This window comes from Cricetulus griseus, chromosome 5 (assembly GCF_003668045.3).
Source record: "Cricetulus griseus strain 17A/GY chromosome 5, alternate assembly CriGri-PICRH-1.0, whole genome shotgun sequence".
Lineage (NCBI taxonomy): Eukaryota > Metazoa > Chordata > Mammalia > Rodentia > Cricetidae > Cricetulus > Cricetulus griseus.
The window spans coordinates 101,633,216-101,659,870 of NC_048598.1; the positions used below are offsets into that span (position 1 = coordinate 101,633,216).

At 55.3% G+C, this 26,655-nt stretch overlaps 2 protein-coding genes across 8 annotated transcripts; one reads left to right on the top strand and one right to left on the bottom strand.

The window, feature by feature from the left end:
- Positions 1 to 1,052: 1,052 nt before the first annotated feature.
- Positions 1,053 to 3,879, bottom strand: Lsm7 (LSM7 homolog, U6 small nuclear RNA and mRNA degradation associated). Of its 2 annotated transcripts, none has more exons than XM_027419302.2 (4): positions 3,810 to 3,879; positions 2,856 to 2,949; positions 1,911 to 1,982; positions 1,053 to 1,319 (listed from the first exon to the last, which is right to left on the bottom strand). In XM_027419302.2, the coding sequence occupies exons 1-4, from the start codon at positions 3,813 to 3,815 to the stop codon at positions 1,177 to 1,179; spliced, it is 315 nt and encodes a 104-aa protein (XP_027275103.1). In that variant the 5' UTR covers positions 3,816 to 3,879; the 3' UTR covers positions 1,053 to 1,176. The 2 variants fall into 2 exon arrangements, with proteins under 2 accessions (XP_027275103.1, XP_027275104.1); XM_027419303.2 differs by having other exon boundaries at positions 2,856 to 2,946; positions 3,810 to 3,876.
- Sppl2b (signal peptide peptidase like 2B) lies at positions 3,871 to 17,245 on the top strand. 6 transcript variants are annotated; one of them, XM_027419298.2, is made up of 15 exons: positions 3,871 to 4,021; positions 9,861 to 9,980; positions 10,671 to 10,853; positions 11,201 to 11,290; positions 11,468 to 11,607; positions 11,692 to 11,831; positions 11,999 to 12,095; positions 12,612 to 12,728; positions 13,673 to 13,754; positions 13,945 to 14,019; positions 14,090 to 14,152; positions 14,248 to 14,347; positions 14,548 to 14,625; positions 15,021 to 15,181; positions 15,920 to 17,245. In XM_027419298.2, exons 1-15 carry the CDS (start codon positions 3,971 to 3,973, stop codon positions 16,160 to 16,162), a joined length of 1,740 nt encoding a protein of 579 aa, XP_027275099.1. In that variant the 5' UTR covers positions 3,871 to 3,970; the 3' UTR covers positions 16,163 to 17,245. The 6 variants fall into 6 exon arrangements, with proteins under 6 accessions (XP_027275099.1, XP_027275100.1, XP_027275101.1 ...); XM_027419299.2 differs by having other exon boundaries at positions 3,890 to 4,021; positions 15,923 to 17,245; XM_027419300.2 differs by having other exon boundaries at positions 3,890 to 4,021; positions 15,021 to 15,235; positions 15,920 to 16,060.
- Positions 17,246 to 26,655: the final 9,410 nt, after the last annotated feature.

Here is a 26,655-nt window from a genome sequence, read left to right on the forward strand (position 1 = left end):
AGACACAAGTCCTGCTTGCAGCCTGGAAGCTGGGGAGAAGAGAGGCCAGTGCACCACACTTTGTACAGATTGCCCTGTATGATAGATGGCTCAGTCACCTTTCAGGACTGGGAGAAGTCACTCGGGTGGAGTAAATCCATGCCAATTTGAGCCCCGAGTCTCCAGGGATATCAACATGTCTGCTCGGTTTGTGGCCAGGCAGGGGTGTTGTCCATACACCCTCAAGAGTGGGGCACTTTCCCTGTTACACAGGGAGGAAGAAGTGGACTTTCTCTCCCCAAGTCCGCCACCTGGAGCACAGATGGCAGTTTCAAGGGATGTCAGAGGCAAAGCTTGCTGACTTAATTTCCTCCGTGGCTTCTGGGAACGATAAGCAGGGCTGGTTGGCTACAAGTCTTGTTTTTGCCACTGAGAAGTGGGACCCTGGCTGGCTCTGGATGGGTCACATCTCCAGGGAGCCAATCTCTGCAAATTTAAGAGCCATTGCTTGCCTCTGTGGATGGTGGCCATGGGGTCCAGCCTCCAGGTGAAGGCTGAAGGCCGGAACTAATTCCCTAATTAATGGATGCCTCGCATAAGTATAGGTCTAAGTAGAGCTATCTGTTGGCCAGTCTGCTGCCTGCCCTGAGGTAGAGCCCTGCTTTGGCCTCGGCCCTTTCCCTGTGGCACATGTCCCTGGTAGTTGTCCTACCCTGAGGGACCCCAGGGCCCCAGGCTCACTGCCAGCCACTGTGCTCAGCAGCCGTCCCTCCACTTCTCTTGGTGTCTGCATGTGTCAGGGTACAAGGCACTGGGGACAGTGCTACTGAGGACTGCACGTGGGGGAAGGCAAAGTCCTGGCAGGATCCAGAGGGTGGTGTCCTCTTGCCACAGCCCAGGAGAGGAAAGGCTATGAGGTGAGGCTGGGCCCAGCTGAGGGGACCTCAGGGGCCCAGGCTTTTCTGGTCCCTTTGCTAATCTCGAATCTCAAGTTGTGCTGTGTTCTGCCCTGAGCCACCCCTGGCTTCTCAGATGACCAAAGTGACAAAGCAGAAGGGGTAGGAGAGGACACCTGGGTGCTCAAGTGGGCAATTTTATTAAAAAACAAAATAAAAAACCAGAAACAAAATCCAAAAGTAAAACACCAAACAAAGTTCACACAGGAAGGAAGGTCCTTGGGGCCAGATCGCTCTCCACCTAGGCATCCTGCTGCTGCACGAAGGGGTTGGGGATAGCCTCCATGCCATCCTGTGGGCAGATGAGCACCACTGAGGTGCCTCGGCACACCACAAGCCCCAGCTGCCGTGTGTCTTCTGTCAGCTTGTACTGGTCATCAGGGTCTGGTGGGAATAGGGGGTGACAGGCAAGAGGAACTGAAGACATGTCCTTTCCACCCAGCACTCCACAACCAGGACCTCAGAGGGCTGTCCCATCTTTCTTTTGGGGACTGACACACCCAGGCCCTGGGGTCTCAGAGCCGACTGTAGGCATGGATACTACAAGAACCCAGGGCAGATACTCACCCCAAGGAGTGGTCTGCAGGGGAAGCAGAGGCCCCGGGGAGGATGGACCAGAGGTGGAGACAGGGAGCAATTAGAAAGTAATTGTTGTGGGTGCAGAGGAAGGGACACTCTTTGGGCATTACAGGTACTATTCTGGAATAAGCTGAGATCCTATGCGTCCTGGAGCTGGTGACACAGGCAAACAATCCAGACAGAGGACAGTAGCTACTATTTCTGCCATCCCCAGGAGGGCTGAGGGGAAGGAGCTGAAATCTCAAGCCTGGGGCCATCATGGTGGGCCTGTCACCTTTCTGGTGATCAGGGAGGGACCTGCACCCTAGGTCAGCACCACCTGCGGCAATGTGACTGCACAGGTGTGGAGAAGAAACAGGGCCTGGTGGCATCCCTGGACAACCACAGCCAGCTCACCTCTCATGTACTCAATGGTTCCATCCAGCACCAGGTTGAGCAGTGGGTCAAACCCTTTCAGGATCCCGCTGGCTTGAAGGGAGAGATGGGTAAGGATGATGTTATTGTCCTCCCACTACAGACCCAGGCATGGGGACAGTTATCACTACAGAACTCATGGGGAGACATGTCCCTATGTGGTGGCCTGCTGACTATGACCCCCAACTCTCTTCCTACAAGTGTGGAAGGGGCCATAGATAGTGAGTTCATGGTGGACCAAGTGTCAATAAAATGTTATCATCCCCCAAACTGAATTCTGTATAGTTTCCATGTAACACAAAATAGCCTTTTTTCCCCTCCCATTTGTATGAGAGAGTATCATTTGCCCAGGCTGGCCTCAGACTCACTAGGCAACCTGAAAATAATCTTGAACTTCCCGATTCTGTGTTTACCTTCCTAGGGTTGGAATAGCAGGCTTGTACAACCACACCTGGTTTCCATGGTGTTGGAGATAAAATCCAGGGCTTTATGCACACTAAACCAACCCTCTATCCACCAAGCTATAGCCTAGCCCTGGTTGATTTTTGGAGACAGGTCTTGCCACATAGCTCAGACTGGCTGGAACTTTCCCTGATCCTGCTACTGGAAACCTCCTGGGTCCCTGCTACCTCCAGGCTCTTGAAGGGATGCCTTCCTTCCATCCCCCTGTTGCCTCCTTCTTCTATGTCCTCCCAGCTTTCTGGCCTCTTCCTTCAGGCTCCAGCAATAATGGTGTGGGTGCTACCGCACCTGGCTTTCTTTCCCTGGGACTCATTTTCCCCATCCACAATTGAGACATACTGGTACCTCTCAAGTAACAGGATGGCCCAAGCTTAGCCTTTGTTAAGAGTTAAAATGCCTGCCTTGTGAGGCTTTCCCTTGCTTGTCGCAACCCCGATTCTTAGGGGCCCTGTTGCATCCACTCACCTTCCCGGCCACCCTGGAACTTCACTCGGATGGTCTTGTCAATGTACTTAGATAGGTCCAAGATGCTTTCTTTCTTCTTTTTCTCTTTGTCCTGCTGGAGAGTGGAGGAGCTGAGGAGTGAGACCCAGTCTTCCCATATCCTTGTTGCCTGGACCCGGCACCCAGCGACTCCTTTTGACCATCCTGCAGCCCTCATAACTGTCTGCAAACTCATTTCCATCTCCCATGTTCCCCCAACTAAATTCCAGGTCGCTGAGTCTGCATCTCTCTCTATTCCCATGCCCCCTGTGTATATCCTCATGTCCCCTGCCTGCACCCCCAGGTTCCCGGTCTGCACCCCCAGGTTGCACCCCCAGGGGTCTGCACCCCCAGGTTCCCGGTCTGCACCCCCAGGTTCCCCCTCCGGTCTGCACCCCCAGGTTCCCCGGTCTGCACCCCCAGGTTCCCCGGTCTGCACCCCCAGGTTCCCCGGTCTGCACCCCCAGGTTCCCCGGTCTGCACCCCCAGGTTCCCCGGTCTGCACCCCCAGGTTCCCCGGTCTGCACCCTCCAGGTTCCCCGGTCTGCACCCCCAGGTTCCCCGGTCTGCACCCCCAGGTTCCCGGTCTGCACCCCCAGGTTCCCCGGTCTGCACCCCCAGGTTCCTCGGTCTGCACCCCCAGGTTCCGGGTCTGCACCCCCAGGTTCCCCGCCTGCTTCCCCAGGTTCCGGGTCTGCTTCCCCAGGTTCCGGGTCTGCTTCCCCAGGTTCCGGGTCTGCTTCCCCAGGTTCCCGGTCTGCTTCCTCAAGACGCCCGGTGTGCAGTCCCACGTGATTCCTATTCCTCCGCGTCCCTGTCTCCCTATCCGTCTTCGGGTGTCCGCCCCCCTCTCTTTGGTCCTCCTGTGCCCCCAGTTTTCGCGTCTACAGTCCCTCGGGGGGAACCCCGCTCTCTCCGCGACCCAGCAATGCTCACCGCCATCTTGCCGACCTGCGCTGCTCTGCGCAGGCTCCGCACCGCCCACTTCTAGCGAGGGGCGGGCCCGCGCACGCGCAGGGCCGGCGCGTGCGCGTCTCGGGGTCCCGAAGGCGTTGCCGGGAAACCTTCCGCCTAGAGCTGCGGCAGGACAGGCGGACATGGCGGCGGCGCGGCTCGCCGCGGCCCTGCTGCTGCTGCTCGCGGCCCAGGTGAGCGCCACGGCTGGTCGGCTCGGCTGCACCACTCGTGACCGTGGCCGAGACCTTGCTGTCGTCCCCTCGCTGTCGCCACCGCAGACTTCGGGCCGGGCTTAGCCCGCCCTGCGCCCCGGGGCCCCAACTGCCGCCGCCGCCCCTGCCAGCCTCAGTTTCCTCTTCTGCAGAATGGGGCGAGTCCCCGTCCTCCTCCCCCAGGGGCTCGGGAGGGTCCCCGGGTGCCTGCAGCCCTGCATCCCGGCTTCTGCTCCGTGACCTTGGGCAGGAGGGGTTCCTCACCTCTGGGTCAGTCAATGCAACACGCGGGGGACCCGTGGGGGCCTCCGGGTGCCGCGGGATGCGCCCCGACCCGGTGCCGAGGCAGGACGTTTGGTGAGCGTCGCTTGCTGAGACACAGTCGCATGCTGGCCTTGAACTCATTCTGTAATGCGCGCTGGCCTCCCACAAGCGCTGCAGCCCAGGATGGTCTCTTGACTTTGCCATGTTGCCCAGGCTGGCCCTGAACACCCTGTTAGTCTCCCAAGTGCTGGGATGCCAGGCCTGCGTCACAACACTTGGCTTAGTTGTTAGATTTCTTGTTTGTTTCTGTGGCATCAGGCTCCAGTCCCAATGGTTCGTGAAGGGCTGCAGCCTCGGGCACACGGGGCAGTTGCTGGGTTCTAATGCGGATGGCCCACAGGGTGGCCTGTGCACGTTATTCTATATATTCATCTTCTCTCATGGACCCTGGGTCTGGATCGTTCTTTCAAATACTTTTTTTTTTTTTTCAAGATTACAAAATCTTGAGACAGGATCTCCTTTTATAGCCCAGGCTAGCATTGAACTTGTAACTGAGCCTCAGCCTTCCCAACACTGGCACAACTGGCATGCTCTTCCTTGATTGGCTAAGAAGTTAAGACATTACCCAGGCGTGGCGTTCCTAGCCTCTCCACCATGTGGCCCACATCCCCCTTTGACGTTTTTGTCCCCACATCCCGCTCTTGGCTGGGCATGAGCTTTTGAAAGTGTGTCAGGGCTCCCCACCCTGCCAGCAGTCCTCAGCTCTCTCTGCCTCATTTTTACCAGGCCACTGGCCTGTCTGGAAGCCTCCGTCTTTGGGCAGGTGATGTCCACCAAGGCTATTCTTTTTTTTAGGGGGTGGTGGTGGTTGAGACAGGGTTTCTCTGTGCCTTTGGAGCCTATCCTGGAACTCACTCTGTAGACCAGGCTGGTCTCAAACTCACAGAGATCCGCCTGCCTCTGTCTCCTGAGTGCTGGGATTAAAGGCTGCGCCACCACCACCCGGCTCTCCCTGTCTTTTCTTTGACTTCAGAATGCCCCTGGTTGTCTAGTCTCTACTGGACCTGCCCTGGCCGGCCCGGGCCTTTCTTACTGGTCTATTTGACCTGATGGAGGGTTTTTTAGGGACAGACACTGGGAGGTTCTGAAGGATGAATAGGAGTTTGCCAAGGAGGGGAGAAGAAGGGTGCTGTGGGCAGCAGGTGCTAGCCCTAGGTGTAAGAGATGGTGTTTCCCCCGGGGATGAGCACATGATGCCTGGAGGTGGCATCTGTGGTGGTTCCCTACAGCAGGGACTTTCCTCCTCGGAGTTAGAGATAATGGAGCAGAAGGGCCTGGGTCCAGGCTGGCAGTGAAGCTGTGTTCCTGGGGATTTTACCTTGGCAGGCTGTGGGCACCACCTGGACTTTATCCTGCTTGTGACAGCTGTCCTGCTTTTCCCACCTCTGGAGGGGAACAGTAGGGGTGGCATTCTCAGCCTGGTCACAACAGCCCAGTAGTGAGGCTAGCTTTTCTGAGCAGGAGGTAGCTTGGTGGCAGTTCTGGACCCAGTGCCATTTGTGACTCTGGCTAAGAGACGGGATGTGCCCAATGTTACCAGGAGAGGAGTGTACAGTGGGACTACATGGTATTGTGCAGGCCTCTAGTGTCCCTGAGGCCCCCACCAACCCTGCTCCCCATGTGTTATCTTGGTTTTCAACCACTCTGAGGTGGTGTTGGGGGCTCATGGTCCCCAGATGTGTCTACATGAGCTTGCTGTAGAGGCTTCTGGACTCAGGTCTCCAAGTGTGACCAGGGTACGAAGCCTTAGGGACTGATTCTTGGAAGAGCCTGACCTGTTGAGTGCGTCATTGTGCTGTCCCTGTAGAAAGCTAGCCATGTGCCCTGTGGGGTGGGCAGACATGAATGCACCTTTGTGCTTGTAAATGACTGCTGTGAAGAGAGGCAGTTCTATCGATTTCCGTTTTGCACAAAAGGGACTTTTCACAAAGAGCCTCATCCCAAGCCCACAGAGCAGGGCTCTGCTGGCCCCTATCACAGCTGCCCTGCTGCTGGGACAGGGAGGAACCATGCCCCTCCCACCTCCCACCCTACCTCCCGGCCAGGAATGAACTTATCTGTGTGCTAATACAACTTTATAAACACAGATGGCAGGAGGAGTTTGAGGTGTGAACTCTGAGCACTGTGGGCTCTGTTGCCCTCTGCCCCTTCCTTCCCCTGAGCTGGTGACATGGGACCTTCCTGGGACACACCCAGCAGCCTGGAGAGGCAGAGATAATATTATGTGGACCACAGTTAAGACAGTTGGTGCCAGGGACACAGCTCTCCCTAGAGTCAACAGCATTGGGTTCCTATGGTAGGTGGCGGCTGCTTGCATGCTATGGTCGGGACCTCTTGAGAGTCTTGGGGACTGGGGCAGCCTGGGTCTTCCCCATGCTGCTACCTTAAGGTGATCAGGGCCTCTTGCAGGGTATCAGGCTGAGTTGTGGCCCCATCTCTAACAGGGGATAAGCCAGGTCTATTTGAGAGACCCCAGACATCCTGGTAGGGACCCTGCCAGTCCTGCTCACTGCAAACTGGTGTCCATCCATGTCTTCAGGGCAGCTTGGCTCCCTGCCTGTTTCCATGGCAGGGCCTCAGGCGACACTCAGTCTCTCCCTAAGGAGTTTGCAGCCAAAAGGAGCGAGCTCCCAGAGCATAGATGTTGAGTGACTTCTGGGGAGATGTAAACAAAATCTGTATGTTCCAGGTAGATCACCCGCATGACAGAAATGGCTTCACCCAGGTCAAGCTTAGGGGGATCCCTACAGGAGGGAGGGTGGCTTGTCACTGAAAAGCTGTGTCTCCTGGCAGGCTTGACAGGTGCTGGACTGTCTACAACAGGTGCTGTGTGTAAGGCCTTGGCAACAGGTCTGTGAGCTTAAAGCTTTCTGAATTTGGGGAAGTTATGGTAGAGTTCTGATCCTTAGACACCCCCAGCTCCTCCCAGTCTGTCCTCTTCTGTGGCATGTCCTGAGCCTTGGGAGGGAGATGTGGGTGTTTTCTCTGATGAAGACTGACCATTGGTGTACTGTGCCACAGCTATAGTCAGCTCTCCTCAGGAGCCTGGTTTCCCTCTAACTGACTGGGCCAGCAGCAGCCATGGTCCTTACATGTAAACACAGATGTTTAGAAGGCATCTTTGTAGGCACATCAGAGACATTCATCAAAACTGTTGCATGGATGAAGCCCTGTATTCCATCCCTGGCATCACAAAACCAGCACTCAGGAGGTGGAAATGGCAAGATCAGGATCATCCTCAGTTACAAAGAGTTGGATGCTAGCCTGGTCTACATGAGACCCTGTCAACCAACAATGGCAACTATGTCCCTGCTGCAGACCAGGATCTCCCCAGCCCACAACACCTGTGAGCAGTAGGCAGGCCTTGCAGCCCACCTGAGGTAGTTGGTTGCACCTGTAGCAGTGACACCGCTATTGTACCAGCAGCACCCCCTGTGGCGTGCTGTAGTGTGGTACACGGGACCCATTGTCCTAGCAGGTGCCATCCGGTGACTTCCCTGACCATGGCCGCCAGCTTGCAGAGAGTGGGCTGCCACCTTAGCCCTAGCCTGGTCTCTGTCTTCTGCAGCCTGTTTGTGGTGTCTTTGGCATCAGGGACCTGCTGTGGCATGAAAGCAGCTGCAGAGGCAGTACACTGTTACGATCACTCTTTCCGCCACCCGCTTGAGTTCCACTCGCTGTGTTAGGGCCCCAAATAATACACAGAGACTTCTTTTAGGTACAAATGCTGCTTGGCCAATGACTAGAATTTCTCTTCTGCTAGCTCAGTCTTAATTATCATAAATCTATATATTTTATAAGACTTATCTTATTTAGGGTGCCTTCCATTGGCTTCCTCATCCCGGGATCACATGGTGACTCTGGGGGAAGAGGGAAGGGGCCACTTCCTTCCTGCCCTTGTTTATATGTGAGTCTCCCTCCTTCACTCGTAGTCCCGCCTAACTTGCTGCCTCATTGGCCAAACAGTACTTTATTTATCATCCAATAAGACAAACACGCACACAGAAGCACTTCCCCCATCAGTACACTTTATTGGTATTTTTGCAGATCTGTGGGACTCTTGAGGTTCTCAAGGGTTAGCATTATGTAATGAAACCTGAGTTTTTGAAGACATTCATTTTATGTCTGAGTCTGTATGTAATATCTGCAACACATGTAAAAGTCAGGACAACTTGTGGGAGTCCCCTCTCCTATCCTGAGGGTCCCAGGACTGGAACTTGGGTCCTGGTGAGCTACCTTTGAGGCCCTGTATGGAAACCTTTTTGTGGAGCCTTGTGACTAAAAGGATCTCAAAAAGGAAACACTGGCCAAGGCCAAACTCAGCACTATGGCGGTGCTTCCCTCAGCAGAGCAGAGCAAGGCTGGATGCTGTGGCATGGATGGGGACATGCCTGTATAGCCCTCTGCTCACGGCCACTTCCCAGGAGGCCTCTGCCTCTTGACCGTCTTGCACTGCAGCTGTGGGGCTGACTTGCATGGCTCTCCCCACTCAGGCCCCATGCTGGCCTCTATCTTGAGTGCTAGGATTGAGGGCATGTTCCACTTAACAGTGGGCCAAAGGATATTGTCACTCATCTTTTCCTAGCCCCTGCCCCTCCACTGTCTGCTTCTTCCCACAGCTTTGAGTCTTTGGAGCCCAGGAAGTGCTCATTAGCACAGTGTCCAGCTCACACTCTCCCAGCTGTAATAGCCAACCTGCTCCTCCGCATGCATCTGCCTCCCCTTCCTTCCCTATTCCTGCCAGCCTGAGCTGACAAGGAGGTTAATGCCTTTCTCAGGGCAAACTACTGAGCTTCACATTCAGCAGAGGCCACACAGATGACTGTCCCCTGCTTGGATACCTTCCCCATGTGCTGCTCTTATGGGGGGCATTATACCCTTAACTCCAGGTGTGGTTTTGGGGGCATCCTCAGCTCAAGGCCAGGGCCGGGGGTTCAGGGCATGCAAGCAGCCTTTGCTTCTTTTCTGGGATCCCCATCTCTACTGTAGCCCAGAGAGGTGCCTGGTTTCCTTGGGGCCTTGTGCTGCCCCAGCAGGAAGCATTATAGGTGATGGTCATCTGAGCCCAGGGAAACCAATGGGAGCCCAGAGAGGGCTGCAGGGCACAACTGGCTCTGGGAATTGTCCGTCTTCCTGTAGCTCCCTGTTTCAGAGGTCCCTTCTGCAGGACTGTTCTGTGACGTGCTGCACCTGGCAGGCATGGCCATATCAGGAGCAGGGTGCAAGGGACAGAAGGGAAGGACCTCACCCTTTTTTGAGACAGGGTCTCTGTAGACCAGGCTGGCCTCCAACTCATGGCCATCCTCCTGCCTCAGACTCCCAAGTGTGGGATGACAGGCCTGTGCCACCATGCCTTGCTCATCAGGAAGGTGCCCTTGTCCTTGCCTGTCCTCCTCACTGGTGTCCTCACCAAGACCATGGCCATGGGCCCCCTTTCTGAGGTGTCATCACTTCCTCTGGTACTGGAAGTCCTGACACCATCTTGTCATTGCAGGTAGCCTGCGAGTTTGGCGTGCTGCGTGTGGTCTCCCAGAGCGGTGGTACCCGGGGCAAGGACTATTGCATCCTCTACAATCCACAGTGGGCCCGCCTGCCACATGACCTCAGCAAAGTGGTGGGTTGCATACTAGGACACACGTGCCTGTGGCTTGCTGATGATACCAATTCCTGCAGTCTGGCTCCTGCTACAAACCTGGGCATCGTTGGGTGGACTCCACCCTCTGGGCCTGGGTTTTTGTGCTCAGGAGTAAAAGCTGAGTGAGGCTGTGGGGAGGCAGGCGTTCTGGGGAGTCTGGTGAGACAAGGCTTGGCTATGTGGCTGACTGTCCATCTCACCTCTCAAAGCCCCCATGCTAGCTATTCCCTGGAAGGCACCTGTCCTTTGAGTGGGCCCTTCCACCCCTTCCCACCTACACTTGAAGGTGTGGGTACTTTGTGCACTTTTGTGACGCATGAGTAGGCTGTGTGTGACTGCCCAGCCTCTACGCCCAAAGTCTCACGGTGTTGAACATGTTCACAGTGGGTCAGCATGCCCTTTCAGCCTTGAGTGGTGCTTATGCCACGGTGACTGGTACTGAGGCCGGGACACTTGCTAGGCATTTGGAGGATATACCAGTCTGTGTGGGTGAGGGCTTTGTGGCTCCTGGGTTTACCAGTCCCTAGCTTTGCATGCTGTGTGGACATGTCTCCTCACAGGGTCCTCAGAGCAGCCCTGTGGCTCCTACCTCAGCCAGGGAGGATAGGCTTGGCTATCCTGGTATGGGTGCCTGTAGGGATTGCTAGCGTGTACTGTTCCCCTCTGCAGTCTCTCCTGAAGCTTCGGGACTTAAGCTCAACACAGCTCTGCTCCAACCTTGACCTTCCTGTGGAAGACCTCACCAACCAAATTGCACTGGTGGCCCGGGGCAATTGTACCTTCTACGAGAAAGTGCGGCTGGCCCAAGCCAGTGGGGCCCGTGCACTGCTGATTGTCAGCAAGGAGAAGCTGGTAGGGTGCCCAGGTCTCTGTCACCTCTGGGTGGTGGGACAGCGCCGGGGAACCCTGGCTTCAGCATGGTGAAAGGGCTGTGGGACACTGAAATGGTTGGTGAAGACATAAGGGACATTAGAGCCTGGCACTGAGTCCCTGAGGCCACACATGGGAGTTGTGATTTGGCTAGTTGCTAATGGGCTGGGGATCCTTAGAGTGGCCACTCTGCTGGGCCAGGTCAGAGGAGCCTCCAGGTCCTGCTAACCTGAACTCCAGGCCCTACTGCTCCCTCCTGCACACCAGGGTGTGGTGCAGAGCTGGGCAACAGAGGGCTGGTATGATCCTATACTTCCTGTCTGCTGCAGGTCCCTCCCGGAGGCAACAAAACACAGTATGAGGAGATAAGCATCCCTGTGGCCCTGCTTAGTCACAGGGACCTGCGAGACATCTACAAGGTGGGCACCAGGGCGTAGCATGGTGGGTGGCGCGTCCTAGGAGCAGGTGCTATGGGTTCTGGGCCTTGGTCCTAGGTATTGGTTCCAGGTAGAACCCTGAGGCTTGTGGGTAGGTCTTAAGTGAAGCCGAGGCATAGTGCCTCCCACCACCTAAGCCCACTCTCCTCTTGGGGACAGCGCTTTGGCCATGCGGTGATGGTGGCACTGTATGCGCCCAAGGAACCGGTGATGGACTACAACATGGTCATCATCTTCCTCATGGCTGTGGGCACCGTCGCCCTCGGTGGCTACTGGGCCGGCAGCCGCGATGTAAAGAAGTGAGTGCCGCCCACTGCAGGCATCATGGGCGGGGCCAAGCTGCCGGGCACAGGTCCCGGGTAACCCTGATATTTTCCAAAAAGGATCATGAAGCATAAGCGAGATGATGGGCCCGAGAAGCATGAGGATGAGGCGGTGGACGTGACGCCGGTCATGATCTGTGTGTTTGTTGTCATGTGCTGCTTTATGCTGGTGCTGCTCTACTTCTTCTACGACCGCCTGGGTACGCTAGAGCCCCGCCCACCCATAGAGCCCCCACCCCACCCCATAGAGCCCCGCCCACTCTGAAGCAGGGCCCTGCCCAAGAGCCCAGCACCCATAGTGGCTCTTTGAACTTGTCATCCTTCCCTCCCCACGCTGTTCCTGGTGTCCTGCCGGCCTGGCCCGAAGTCTATGTGATCATCGGTATCTTCTGCCTGGCTTCCTCCACTGGTCTCTACAGCTGTCTGGCGCCCTGTGTGCGCAAGCTTCCCTTTTGCACGTGCAGGTGAGCACCTTCCACCGCTCCCCTGCCATGTCCCACCTACTGGCACATTCAGAGAGACCACAGATGCTCCTAAGTGCTCATCACATGGTTGGGCTGGGTGCTGGGGCATCAAGCCCCCGTGCACTGTGCCCCTTCCTATCTAGCAGAGGCATGGGGCAGGGTTCCCAGGGAGTGAGGCGGGTAAGGAGGGTAGATTGGGAAGGGAGGTAACAATACCACAGGCCCCCAATCGTCTAATAGCCCCTGGGGTACCAATGAGCCAACACTGCTGCTCAGAGACATGTGGGTAGGTGAGGGGCCCTGGGCACTGGAGGGTCAGCAGTGACAGGATGGAGACGATTTAGGAGTTGCTATCCCGAAACCAGAGGGGCCTGTCCCAGCAGGAGGAGACGCAGCCACATAGTCAGGGGTTTTTGCTCTGGGAGGGGAGGGGATAGCAGGCACAAGCCAGGAGCTGTGGCTCAGGGTGGTGTAGAGGTGAAGGAGGGATATCCGATGATGGGCGGTCCCCTCCAGGGTCCCCGACAACAACCTGCCGTACTTCCACAAGCGTCCTCAGGCCCGCATGCTGCTGCTAGCTTTCTTCTGTGTCACCGTCACCGTAGTGTGGGGTGTCTTCCGCAATGAGGACCAGTAAGTGCTGCCATGTTCCAGACCCAGCTAATAGCCACCCTGTCCACTTCCCACTGGTGTCCTTGGGTGCCCTGGCTGCCCAGCCTGTCCCAGTGCTACCCGTCTGCAGGGCTGCAGACCACGGCTGCCGCCTGCTGCCGTGTCCCATTTCATTCAGGCCTGGCCCGCAGCCCACACCCTGATTGGAATCTAGATAAGGGTGCTGTCCACCCTCCGCTCAACTCCTGGGCAGGGCAAGGGGACATGCTGGGCCAGAGCCACTATTTGTCACCTACTGTCTTGGCGTGGGCTCAGGCAGCACCTGATGCCTTGCTGCCACTTGTCATCTGCCCCCATGGTGATGGGAGGCCCCGTTCTCCTCTGCATTGAATTCCCACGGGATAATTGTGCATGCACACTCCCCTTAAAGGCAGAGGTCTGGCGCCGTGGCCCAGAGGACAGCCTGCCTGTCCCCACCTGACTCCTTGTTGTCACTGACACCATCTGGCACAGCCCAAGCCTCTCCTGGCTTCCCTGCTGCTTGGTACTCTGTCGACACCACTGGGAGAAGGAATGGGGGTTGGGATGTTTTGAGTCATGTGCACCAGAGATGTCCCTGCTGTCCCACATGTTGTACATGGTAGCTGCAGTGACGGCGAGGAACAGTAGAGCCATGTTCACACAGCAGCCGAGTTCTGCCTGTTCCTCTGCCTGCACAGCCCTGGCCCCATGCAGACCCGACTCCTAAACCCTACAGTAGTGTGCTCTGGGAAAGTTCAGATGGTACGGGAGCCGTCACTCTGCCTTGCACCCCACATGGAGCCCCACTCCTCATCTGCTTGGAGCCAGTCAAGGGACCTTGCTGCTGGGCCCTGCCACCCAGCGTGGTGGCGCTGTTGCTTCTGAGGCCCCTTGTGGGCAGGCTGGGTGCAGCTCATGGTTCCTAAGTGTTCTCCTTCTCCCAGGTGGGCCTGGGTCCTGCAGGACGTCCTGGGCATTGCCTTCTGCCTGTACATGTTGAAGACTATCCGCCTGCCTACCTTCAAGGTGAGGGCTGCCAGTGAGCGTGGCAGGCACAGGCCTGGGTGGAGGTCTGAAGCCTGGGCAAGGCATGGGTTCAGGTGTTGGGGTGTGATGATAGGAGCAGTCCTGGTTGGGCCATCAGTCCTGGGCACAGGCCCTGCAGTCCCGGCTGTGGATGCCGGGCGGGGTGGCCGCTCAGGCCTCACTTTCACAGGCCTGCACGATGCTGCTGTTGGTGCTCTTCTTCTACGATGTCTTCTTCGTCTTCATCACCCCCTTCCTGACCAAGGTAGGTCCCCTCTGCCTTCCCGGTTACCCACCCTCTTCCCCGCCCTGGCTGACAAGCCTGTCTCGTGCAGAGTGGCAACAGCATCATGGTGGAGGTGGCCACCGGGCCCTCGAACTCATCCACCCAGGAGAAGGTACGCCACTCCCTCCTGCATGTGGGTCACTGGCTAAGAGCCCAGGCAGGGGTGGTGAGCATGGGCCCCCAGCCTAAACCCTGCTCTCCTCACAGCTGCCCATGGTGCTGAAGGTACCCAGGCTGAACACCTCGCCCCTCGCCCTGTGTGACCGGCCCTTCTCCCTCCTGGGCTTTGGAGACATCTTGGTGCCAGGTGTGGCCTGAGTGCAAGGGCTGGGACCAGCAAGCGGGCTGTGGGCATGGCGCCCATGCCTGGGGTTCAGGAAGGGCCTAGGATTGAGATGGCTTCCTGGGTGGTACATGGCTATATGGCCAAGCCTGCCAGGTCCTGATCACCCTGTGAATGGTCTCCCATGGCCCTGCCATAGCTGTGGTGACTCTGCATCTCCCCAGGGCTGCTGGTGGCTTACTGCCACAGGTTCGACATCCAGGTGCAATCTTCCAGGATCTACTTTATGGCCTGTACCATTGGTAGGTGGCCTCACTGCTATCCTGCCCTTCTCTGCCTTTTGTCTGTCACCTCAGGCCCCCCCAGTCCCATTTGCCACTACCCCCAGGCTGGTTTTAAATGTCATCTAGTGGAGCTGGGCATGAGTAGTCAGGCGCTTGGCCCAAGTCACCCGGGCTGGTGGCAGTACTTCCCCACACAGGCTCCCATAGCTGCCTGCCTTCCTCCCCTGCACAGCCCAATGGTTCTTTCTCTCTGGGCCTCACAGTTGTTCCGCTGGCCTGGAGTTTACCTGCCTCAGCTACCACAGTTCCAGCTTGTGGCTCACACCTGCCTGAACCCTTGTTCTTGTTTCCCCTTGTCAATCACATTGACCATGCTGGGAGCAGGTTATCTGATACTCACTCTGTCCCTGTAGCCTACGGCCTGGGTCTTCTGGTAACATTTGTGGCACTTGTCCTCATGCAACGTGGCCAGCCCGCGCTGCTCTACCTGGTCCCCTGCACACTGATAAGCAGCTGCACCGTGGCTCTGTGGCGCCAGGAACTGGGTGTCTTCTGGACAGGCAGCGGCTTTGCGGTGAATACCGGTTTGCTATGACTGCGGTGATAACCCCTAAGGCCGCCAGGTCAAGTTGAGTCCAACCTCCTGTGCTCCCACTGAGCCCCTGGCCTGGGTCCCTTGCTTGTGGAAGGTCACACTTTGGGCCTGTGGTTCCTTCCCTGTGGGGACTCACTGGATGCAACCCGAAGCTATGAACACTCCTGCTGCATTGCCAGAGCCTTCTCTGCAAGGCCCTGTTCCGGCCAGAGAGGGTGGAGGGGATGAGAGGTGCCCTATCCAAGCAGTAAATGACACATGGCTTCTTGGATGCATCTTCCTGTGGGCCCCATGTTCCAGGACTTCCTTGGTGTGACAGAGGCAGTTGCTGGGGTAGGCAGGGACTTGCCCAGGGCCAGCCTTCCATTCTTGGGTTTCAGGACTTCTGGTTCCCATAGGGTGCATTTGGCCATAGGAGTGAGTGGGCTTGCTCTGGGGGCTCTGGGGGAGCATCAGGCAGGGGTGAGAGATGTAGAGGCAGAGCAGGGGCCCCCTGGCCTGCTCTCAGGACTTGCTGCCCTGGGCCTTGGAGGCCTGGGCTCCTGCAGCCTGTGTGCTGGATGGCTCTGATGACGCTGGGTGTCTCTGCATGGCTCTGATGGTGCTGGATGGCTCTGATGGTTCTGATGGCTCTGCATGCCTCCTGCTCTAGTATCCTCCATTTGTGTTGGTTTCTACCCCATTGTCCCAGCCTCACAGCATCCCCCCTCTCTACAGAAGGATGTACCTCAGTCCTCATGGACTCCAATGGAGGGGCCTGTGCCTCGAAGGGACTCAGATGCCCCCATCTCCCAGCACCCTCCAGGTGAAGAGCCAGCTAAGAGACCCCTGCCCACTGAGGAGGCAGGAGCTGCAGACCCTGCTGCTAATCACTGCAGCCCCATGGCCAGCGCATCCAGCCTCACAGATGGGGACCAGGTTCAGCCCAGCCCCGTGGTACAGCCAGGGACATCGGCCTAGGAAGAGGAAGTACAAGAGCGGGGCCCACGCAGCCTTCCATGCCACACAGATGCCGACCACCTGGGACTTTGAGGGGACAAAGACAGCTGCTATCCTCCTGGGCAGCATACCTGGCAGTTCCCTCCTAACATGGTGCTCAGCCCTCTGAGGCCTCTCTCTTCTCCTTCCCCACCACAGCTGGGCCCCAGTGCCCAGCTCCGCTTTGCACCAGGCTACGAGCTTCACTCCACGCAAGGCTGCCGCCTCTGGTGCTTTGCCAACACTCGCCCTGCAGTCCCAGCTGGCCGCGCCTTCCTCCACAGGACAGGACATCCCTGTCATGCGTGTTCCTATGTTGGGAGAAGCCATGAGAGGCCTAGATGTGTGCACCCTGCCCGAGGGCCTGGGTCAACATGAGGTGTCCATACCCCACAGGAGGGTCCACGCCTAAATAGAGTCGAGAATGCTGGGTCACTGTTCCAAGCCAGTAAATGTCTCTTGCTCCAGGTTCTGCGGTCTGCAGCAGAGTGGGAATTGGCCATGCATAAATGGGGCCATGTCCCCAGCAAATAGTCCTCAGCTCGGATGTGCAAGTCTTCCATGCCATGGCCACTGCCCTCTGCCCCAACAGTGGCTTCTGGACCTGGCATCTGTCCTCTACCTCACCAGCCAGGCTCTGGACTCCATGACGGATCTGCCTGCAGGGAGCCCACTACACATGCTGCATGTCGTCTCTGAGGCAGAAGCCACAGTCCTCACACTCGAGATGGAGCCTATGACCTGTGTCCACTCACACTTGCATGGAAAAGTGTGCTGCACGGTGACAGGCAGTGGCAGCTGGGCAGTCCTCCTAGAGCTTGGGGGAGGGGGACAGAGGGAGGGAGGAGGACTTCCCATAGGCACCCCAGTCCTAGAGTGGACAGAGACGGTGACGCTGGGCCCGCCCACCTACTTCTGCCACTTGGACTGCGCCTTAACTTAAGCCATTTTGTACTGGGTGTCCAAGCGGTTCCTCCATCTGAGCTGGTTGGAGGGGCTTTGGGCAGTGCCGCCTGAGGGCCCTGGCCTTAGGTTGTCAGGGGATTAAACAACTTTTCATACGCATCTTGGTCCTGTCCCTCGATGTCTGGTCAGGACACCTGAGTGCCCTGATGCAGATTTGCCAGTGGTGTTGGGTCCTGACAGAGGCGTGGGGTGACCAGAGCCCATGGACCCACACTCTCCTCACCCCCTGTCCCCATGATGCCCTGATTTCCTTGCAGAAAGGGCATCTCTTAGCTGTATGGGGACCACAGATGTGTATGGTCCCCAACCTCCCCCAGAGCTGCCTTGCAGCCAGTTGCATAACCTCAGCCCGGTTGGTGGTACATCTTTGAGTTCATGGCCAGCCTGGTCTATATGGCCGGTTCCAGGCCAGGCAGTGCTTTGTAGTGCGGGCGTGTCTTTAAAAAAAAAGAAACAGAACCGGGTGTTGGAGGCGCACGCCTTTAATCCCAGCACTCGGGAGGCAGAGGCAGGTGGATCGCTGTGAGTTCGAGGCCAGCCTGGTCTCCAGAGTGTGTGCCAGGAAAGGCTCCAAAAGCCACACAGAGAAACCCTGTCTCGAAAAAACCAAGAAAGAAAGAGAAGGACACAGCCCCAGGGCCTGGAGTTAGTGCTCCCAGCTCTTGCTGAGGTCTAGGAGGGTCCCCAGTGCTCATGGTATTGGCTCCGAATGACCTGGAAATAGCTCTGGAGAGTCTGTACTAATGTGCACAGACACACACACACCTAAGTCTGTATTGGGGGATGGTGAAATGGGTTCTCTGTGTAGCCCTGTGTGTCCTAGAACTCCCACGCTGGCCTCAAACTCACAGAGATCACTTGCCTCCCAAGTTCTGGGATTAAAGGCGTAATTAGATCTGTCCATATTAAAATCTTATTACAAAAAAAAAAAAAAAAGCTCAAGTTGAAGCTTTGGGGCTTGGGATATGAGGCACAGGGAACCACGGGACACGTGGTGGTGGTGGTGGTAGTGGTGGTGGTGGGACCAGGACTGGGCCTCCCTGGATAGTGTTCTTTCCCATGAACAAAGCCCTGGGTTCCATCGCCAGCACTGAGTAACTGGGATGTGGTGACACACAGCTGTCATGCCAGCACTGTGTGTGTGCGTGGGGGGGGATCAGGAGTTGGAGATCACCTCCAGCTACATGTCCCTGTGAATTCAGAGTCCACTTGTGCTGTATAAGACTGCTTCAGAAATGAAACAAAGTAGATTTGGGTTCTTTGGGACCTCCATTTGGAGGAGGCCAAATGCCACAGCATAACACAGGAGTTGGTTGAGGATCAAACTCCGGTCACCAGGCTACACACTGAGCCAGAGTTTTATTTAGCCTGACCTTCTGTCCATATGTTCAGGATGGAGTGTGCATCCTTGTCCCATTTGCTCAGCGCTAAAGCAGTTCAACAGTGTGCTAAATCTCACCTACAAAAAGAAACTCGTGAGGCACAGGCTGCACACAGTGGGCTTAACAACAGTATCCAGCAGGTGCCTGGAAGTGCTGTTGCTGCCCAAGGCCAGTTGAGGCATCAAGGTGGGCTGCACAGCCTGGACAGATGATAGGAGCACGAGCTCTTTCACCTCAGCCTCTGCGCTATTGGGATGGTGGCAGGGCTAGTGGGTGCCTGGGGTGGGAAGAGAGGGCAGAAAAAGAAAGCCAACCGCAGGGGTGAGGAAGTAGCTCCATATCTGTGAGTGTTAGGTACAAAGAACAAAATGGTGATCAAGAAGGAATGTCCTCAGCCGGGTGTTTGTGGCGCACGCCTTTAACCCCAGCACTTGGGAGGCAGAGGCAGGCGAATATCTGTGAGTTTGAGACCAGCTTGGTCTTCAAGAGCTAGTTCTAGGACAGCCTCCACAGCCACAGAGAAACCCTGTCTCGGGGAAAAAAAAAAAAAAAAAAGGAATGTCCTCACATGGAGACAGCCAGAGCACAAATGCTACCATTCATTCTCCCTCGACGGCCGGACGCGCAGCTACCACCCATACCTGCATGCATGCACCATTCATCGGCCATCCACCCACCTGCTAATGCACACATGCAGATGTCCATCTGTCCTTCCGTACACCCACCCACGGAGCACCTCCATCTCAGACACTCCACTTGGGTTGCAGGTTATCATGGGAGAATCCTAGACCCATTTCTGCCCCAAATGGCTCAGCCTGGTGAAGCAGGATACATCCCTGGTCTAGAGACTTCAGCTCTGCACAGGAGATGCCCAGCTCTGAATTGAGGGACTGGGGTTAGGGCAGGCTGTCTGGAGGAGTGGCCATTGGATTTAGGCCCCTTGTGTGTAAGGGACACAGGAGGAGTCTCTGAATGTTGTGTGCCCAGCTAGAGAGATGGGTATCAGCGGGACTCAGGGGACTTGTTTCCCACTGGCAGGGTCTAGTGGGCTATAATAAGTCAAGGGCATTGGTTTTCGAGTGAGGAGGATAGGCACAGGGTGAAGTGAACTGATACCTCCCTGCAGACCGGAGAGACAGAGCACCTTGGGGAGAATAGGGTTTGGCGCTGAGGGCTCTGAAGGGTTACACCTGCCCCGTCTGGAAAGAACACAGCTACAGTGCCATGGGGTCATCCTGAGCCCTGCCAGGCGCACACAGCATCTCATCCATCTGCTGGATTGCTCTGCAGGTGGTTGGGGATATGGGACATGGGTGCAGCCAGAGCTAGAGTGCGCAAGATTTGAGGTTGTGAGTCAAGTGGAGAGGAAGTCAGGTGTCACCCCAACCAGCTGAGGCTTCAGGGGTGCCCCTGCACCAGCCCTGTACACGGCTCCTTATGGCTTACAACTATTCCTCTCAAATAAACCACAAGAGAGAGAAGGCACAAATATGTCGCCACCAATCTATTCAGGAAACGGTCCTGAGCAGGGGCTGATGCTCAGCAGTCAAGGTGCTCATAATGGACGAGTGGAAAGACCAGAGCTCAGACACCCAGAACCCATGTAAATACTGGGTGCACTTCTAGCCTGGGAGGGAATCCCAAAGCCAACAGGCCAGAGACAGATGGGTGGGGGCAGGGCTCAGGCTTAAGAGTGCTTGTAGCTCTTCCAGAGGATGTGAGTTCAGTTCCCAGCACCCACCGTGGGAAGGAGGCTCACACCACTTAAATAAAGCTCTAATGATTAGATGGCCATCAGGGGCACTGACACATAACCACACATATACATGCAGAGAGAATCTTTTTAATATACAAATGTGGTGGCGCACGCCTTTAATCCTCGGGAGGCAGAGGCAGGCAGATCTCTATGAGTTCCAGGCCAGCCTGATCTACAGAGTGAGTTTCAGGACAGCCAGGGCTACATAATGAGACCCTGCTTCAAACAAACAATAAACCAATTCAGAGTGCTCGGTTGGCAAGGTTCACCTGACATGCAGGAAACTGTGAGTTCTAGCCATAGCGCTTGGGATGTGGAGGCAGGAGGATCAGGAGTTCAAGGACATGCTTGGCTACAAAGTGAGTTTGAAGACCACTGGGGCTATTTGAGACCCTACCAGAAGAATGGAGAGAGAGAAAAAGAGAGAGAGAGAGAGAGAGAGAGAGAGAGAGAGAGAGAGAGAGAGAGAGAGAGGAGAAAGAAAAAAGGAAGGAAGGAAGGGGAGGAAGGGAGGGAGGGAGGAGGGAGGGGAAAAACTCTCAAAAACCCTAAGTCACATGTATACACTCAGTTCAATCCCTCCTGCCCCCTAAAAGGCCCCTGAGTCCTCAGGCCTGATCCTCTGTCCCACTTCCTTTGTGGAACCACCGTCACTTGCAGCCCAATGGGCTAATCAGAGACCCTCCCTTGTGGTCAAGCCCCCCACTTGATCCCAGGTCCCCATCCTGCAGGTGTGGACAGGGCCCAGCTCCAGTCCCTGGCCTCAGGAGAAGGGGCTTGTGGTGTGTGGCCATTTGAGAGGGTGGTGCCCTGTGCAGGTAACTCCCACCTGTGGTAAGCCCTGCCCCTCCTTGCCCGCCCAGCTCAGCTCTGGCTCCTAGGTGTCCAGGTGTCTGCTGCAGCTTAAGCTCCGCTCAGCTGGAAGGCTGGAACTCGGTGAGCCGGGGTCCCCGCAGGGCTCAGATTTCCCTTGGGAAGATGGGGTATGCAATTTGCAAAGTTCTGGGGTGTGAGGGTGCACCGTATATGGGGGTGCATGTGTAAGGGTTGAGAGGTGGGGTGTCCTTTGAAGACAGTAGAACTCGGGAGCTGCCCCTGGGCAGAGTGGGAAGAGCAAGGGCTGAAGAAACGAATCTAGGTCAGGTGTCTTCAGTGAGGGTGCACAGATAAGGCTAGGTACAGGATTAGGGACTCCACGCACCAAAACCTTCCCATGTCCACCCCAGCTTTCCAGTCTCTTTCTCCATGGTAGAACTGAGATGGGCTGGGTGGCTCAGAGGCCTCCCAGTGGGTCTAGAGAGCATGCAGAACTGGATGTGGTGGCTCACACCTTTAGTCCCAGCACTCGGGAGGCAGAGGCAGGAGGGTCTATAAAGTGAGTTCCAGGACAGCCAGGGCAACAGGGTGAGATCCTATGTCAACAGAGAAGGAGGTGGAGGTGGTGGGGGGAGTTGAAAAAGTTTGTGGTCATAGGGTGTGACATTGAGGGGGTCCTATGTGCCCCAAGAAAGTGCTTTTATTATTTTTTTTCTTTTTTGGATGTGTGACAGGGGGACTATACAGGAATGATGGCTGTTTAGGGGCTGGTGGTTCACACTGGACCTGGTCAGAAATCACTCGTGGCACCCATGCATGGGGCTATGCTTAGGGTCCTTGAAGGCTGGAGTCTCTCATCCCCTTCCCTTATCCACCAGGTTGCACTGAGGCTCCTGGACCCTCCCTGGGCAGATCTGTGCTTTAGGGATAGCCCAGCCCTGCCAGACTCCAAGGAAGGGCCGCTGGGGGGACTTGGGCCAGCAACTCTGCCCCCAGGCTATGTGTTTGACAAATGCTAGTCACCTCCTTGCTGGTCTCCAAATGCCAAGCTGGAGCCTGCGCCGTGCCATGTCATGTGGTCCAGATTGGCTATGAGTGTGCACTGGACGGTATCAGCAGCCCCCTGAGTGTTCCTGTGTGTCACATGAGATCTGTACAGTTGTGTTGACATGTGGCTGTGTGTGGTGCTTCTCATGTATCCACGGGGACTGCATCATTGGCCATGTGGGGCTTTGGTGGCAGATATGTGACTGCAAGGCCTGTGAGAGGCAATTTATTCCTGGTCACCCCTAGTGTCTCTTACAGAGCTGAACATAGGACACACATGTCCCAGTGTGGTGACCCATGGAGGACACACTCTTGCGTCTCCAGCCATAGGTTGGGAATCTGCTCAGTGCTGGTCTGGGGCGTGGATTATGTGGGTATTCCAATGCCAGGGAGGGCACACAGTTGCCAGGTTCCATCCATGACTATCTTACCCGAGGCCCTCAGGAGCCAAAGCAAGAAGACTCTGATATGCCCTCGCTGTGATTCTGGGGCCAGGGGTGGCCGTTATGAGTAAGCAAGCCTCCAGAACTCAGTGTGGAAAGAGGGAGGGGACAGACAGACAGGCAGACAAAGAGAGAGACAGAAATATACACAGATACAGAGATACACACAGATAGGCAGGGACAGACAGACACAGAGACAGAAATAGAGGCAAATAGAAATAGGGACAGAGAGTGACAAAAAGAGCGGCTGTGGGGTGACAAGCTATCTTCACTAATGTCCCTACAGCAAGTCCCCTGGTATATTTAGGCCCTGTGTAAGCGGTGGGTGTCTGAACTCTTGTTTCTGAGTCTTCAGCTTTAACGCTCCCATCCCCAGCTTCCTGTGCCTCCCACACCATCGGCAGGCATCGGTTAGGCAGAGGCTTCTGCTTCTTCCAGGCATATTATAGTCCTGACAGAGCTCCAGGGTCACATCAATAGTTTTCTCCCAAACACCTCTTCTCTTGCAAGGCTAACAAAAACACCAGAGACAAAAAGAGAGATAGAAAAGGAGCAAGCTTATTACGTTTCTTTTAGGCTCGATGAGTGATTTACTTCATGATTGGGGCCAGGCTAGGGAGAGTGGAGCAGAGAAAGGGCAGGGCAGGGCAGGATAAGAGTGCTGGTTACAGCTCAGCAGTGGTGGTGCACACCTTTAATCCCAGCACCTGAGAGCCAGAAGCAGGCGGATCTCTGTGAGTTCGAGACCCAGCCTGGTCTACAGAATGAGTTCCAGGACAGCCTCCAAAGCTACAGAGAAACCCTGTCTCAAAAAAAATAAAGAGAGAAAAGAAAGGAAGGAAGGAAGGAAGGAAGGAAGGAAGGAAGGAAGGAAGAGAAAGAGAAAGAAAGAAAGAAAGAAAGAAAGAAAGAAAGAAAGAAAGAAAGAGAAAGAAAGAAAGAGGTTGCTGGCTACCTGGTGTCACCCCAGCTACTCAAGGAGCCAAGGCAAGTGGAATTGAGAGTTCAAGGCCCACCTGGGCTAGAGTGAGAGTCTGTCTCAAAGTAAAAAGTAAAACAGGGTGGGAAGTGTGCCCAGAGACCCTGCTGGGAACGTGAATTAGGGGACTTCCTCTGCTGCCATGCCCACAGACTGCAGCATCAGGGTACTGGAGGACTGGTGGCCACCCCGAGGCCCTCACTCCTAGCAGTAGCTGGTATGGTCATGACTAAGCAATGCCTTCCACCTCACCTCAGGCTGCTGCCTGGCTCTCCTGCTGCAAGGCCCGTGCTTGCCGCTTGTTCTACTCTATGCAGAACCGATATTGCCAAGTGCTAGGGTGGCACTGAGGACAAGCTGGCCGGAAACTGAGACTCCCTTGGCATGCCCAGGAGGCTGGAAACAGAAGTCACCCTGCTGGATTCACAGTCACAGCTCTGTCTGCTGCTTCACACATTCTGGGAACCCTCTATTTATTCCTGACCCTGGGTCACCAGTACAGCTAGGTGAAGAAAAGATCAACCAGATCATGTCCTGGCTTAGAAGGATCAGGATGGGACAGCTTTGTGACCCTGGGTAGCTGTCAATGAGTACTGAGGGTCAGCTGGAATGACAGCTTAGTCTCTTGTTTAATTCTTTTTTTTTTTTAATATTTCGAGACAGGGTTTTTCTGTGTAGCTCTGGCTGTCCTGAAACTTGCTCAGTATCTCAGGCTGGCCTTGAACTCACAGAGATCCACTTGCCTCTGCCTCCTGAGTGCTGGGATTAAAGGCGTGCGCCACCACATCCCATTTGTTTAATTCCTTTGAAAAAGAGTCTCCGGCATAAAATCAGGCTGGCCTCTTTGTAGCTCAGGATGACCCTGAATTCCTTCTGCCTCCAGTGCAGGGAAGACAGGCATGTACTACCACATGCCTTGTGTGGTGCTGGGAACGGAACTGTGACTTCCTGTGTTAGACCCCACTAAGCCCCAGGGTCTTCTACAGCCCTAGCCATTCTCAAACTCATGATCTTCTTGCCTCAGGCTTCTGAGCCCCTTATGCTTCCCAGAGGGTGTCCACTGCAGGCTCAGACACCAATCTGACCACTTGTGATTTTGCTCTGGTTAGCTGTGGTCTGGATCTTAGGAGAACCTTCTGGCAGCTTTTTCTAGCCATTCTTGCACTGTGGGAGAGCAGATTGCTCCAGCTTCTGATGTATGGGTCCATGTGTCTGGGAAGTTCTCACATCTCCCTAAGGAGGTGATAACTTAGTCTTTTCTGTGGCTTTGGAAAAATGCACTCCAGGGACGATCAGGCTCCAGGTTACCTTCAAAAGGTAATGGCTCTCTTCATTACTTTTAATCCGCTATCTTACTGCCAACCCCACCTTTCATTTGCGGCCACTCCCAGTCTTCCAAAAGCAGTGAGAATAAAAACCCATTCTAGAACATATTTTTGTAGCCTGAGATTATCGGCTTGCAGGGTCTCCCGGCACCTTCTGTCTCACTGACACCTTTGTCTGATGTCAGAACTCTGCCTTATCAGAGACCACCCCGTCTCCACACATCCAGAGGGACAGAGCGAGGATTCGGCCACAGGCTGGCCACTGTTTGCTGGCCCTCAACTCTGCCAAATCCATGTATTTATTTATTTCACTTGTGCATGTGTGTCTGTAAGCATGCCATGGCGCACGTGCTCAGGCCAGGGCAGCTTTGGGTACCTAGATCTCTCCTGGGTGTGGACCTCAGGCGTCAGGCTTGGCTGCAAGTGCTGAGCCATCTCCTTGGCCTCAGTATATGCATATGTGCACCACCATGCCCTGAAAATATATATGTTCCAGGACAGCCAGAGCTACACAGGGAAGCCCTGCTCAAAACAACAAAAGCCACTTTAAGCCAGATGTGATGACAAACACCTGTGATAACAATGGTCCTGACTCTGGAGGGGAATCTCAAACTCCAGGCTACAGGCCTGGCCTCTGTCAAAAAACCAAAACCAAAACAAACAAACAAACAAACAACAATTAAAAACAAACAAACAAACACCGCCACCAACAAGAGCCAGGCTCATCTCCACTAAACTTCCGGTGGGCCAGGACTGTTTGCTCTTGTGCTTCAAGTGTCATCCATCTCAGCAGGTAGAGGCCTCGAATCCCTTGGCTTTCTGCCTCTTCCTCCTTCTTTCCGGCCAGCAATGCCGCTTCACCCTCCTGCCTCACTCTGAGGACCTCCTGGTGAGATTGGACCCCGTGTGAGGTAATGTATTCACAGATGCTGGGGACTTGGGCACAGCCAGTGTGGACATCTTCAGAGGCCACAGCCCCTCAAAACCCCTAAAAAGTGCCATTCAAGGGCACATATGGGCAGGGGCTGCCTGGGGCTTCTGGCTTCTCTAATCATCTCTGGTTCAAAGAGAGTTGAGCTGGCTGAATTTTTGTTCCCTCTGTGCCAGGCCTCCCAGCTTCTGCCCTCTGAGAGGCCCTGGCCAGACCTGGCTAGAGAAGCTGTACGCAGTCGTGAGTCTTCAGGGCCTCCCTGGGAATGTGATGCTGGGGTCACCTCAGGTGGGAGTGGCTCCTGCTCACTGCTCTGGACTTTCCTTGCTTTGCCATTGATACCCACTCCTGGCCCTGCACATACAGGATTTTTCTGGATGGAAACAAGCCAGATGTGTCCAACAGTGGGGTGGCTGTTGGCTGTAGGGCTCCTGGGCCTTAGGTCACCTTCTGTTACCCCATCTCTTAAAAGTTCAGTGTCTGGTGCCTGTGAGTCTACCCTCATTCCTTTTCTTTCCTTTTTAAAAATAAATTTGCATTTTGAGATGGGGGGTCTCATGTAGCCCAGGCTAACTTCAGACTTGCTTTGTGGCCTAGGCTGACCTAGAACTCCCAATCTTCCTGCCTCTACCTCCCAAGTCCTGGGATTGACGATAAGTGCCAAGATGGCTGTCTTTTAAATTTTTATTTTGTTTTGATTCTGTGTTGTTTATGTGTGTGTATTTGTGTGGGAGTGTGCACAGCAAGTGCCCTCACCTACTAAACCAGCCTATCAGCTGGGGTTGTTTTTAATTTTTCAATTTTTGAAAAAGAATTGAGTTTTGCCAGGT

Excerpts from the sequence above, each read along its gene's own strand:
- Lsm7 (XM_027419302.2), bottom strand. Across the intron at positions 1,983-2,855 it reads GTTCCAGGGTGGCCGGGAAG|CCAGCGGGATCCTGAAAGGG; the intron begins GTGAGTGGATGC and ends TCTCCCTTCAAG. Across the intron at positions 1,320-1,910 it reads AACCATTGAGTACATGAGAG|ACCCTGATGACCAGTACAAG; the intron begins GTGAGCTGGCTG and ends TATTCCCACCAG.
- Sppl2b (XM_027419298.2), top strand. The coding sequence starts at position 3,971 with ATGGCGGCGGCGCGGCTCGCCGCGGCCCTGCTGCTGCTGCTCGCGGCC. Across the intron at positions 9,981-10,670 it reads CACATGACCTCAGCAAAGTG|TCTCTCCTGAAGCTTCGGGA; the intron begins GTGGGTTGCATA and ends TCCCCTCTGCAG. Across the intron at positions 10,854-11,200 it reads TTGTCAGCAAGGAGAAGCTG|GTCCCTCCCGGAGGCAACAA; the intron begins GTAGGGTGCCCA and ends TGTCTGCTGCAG.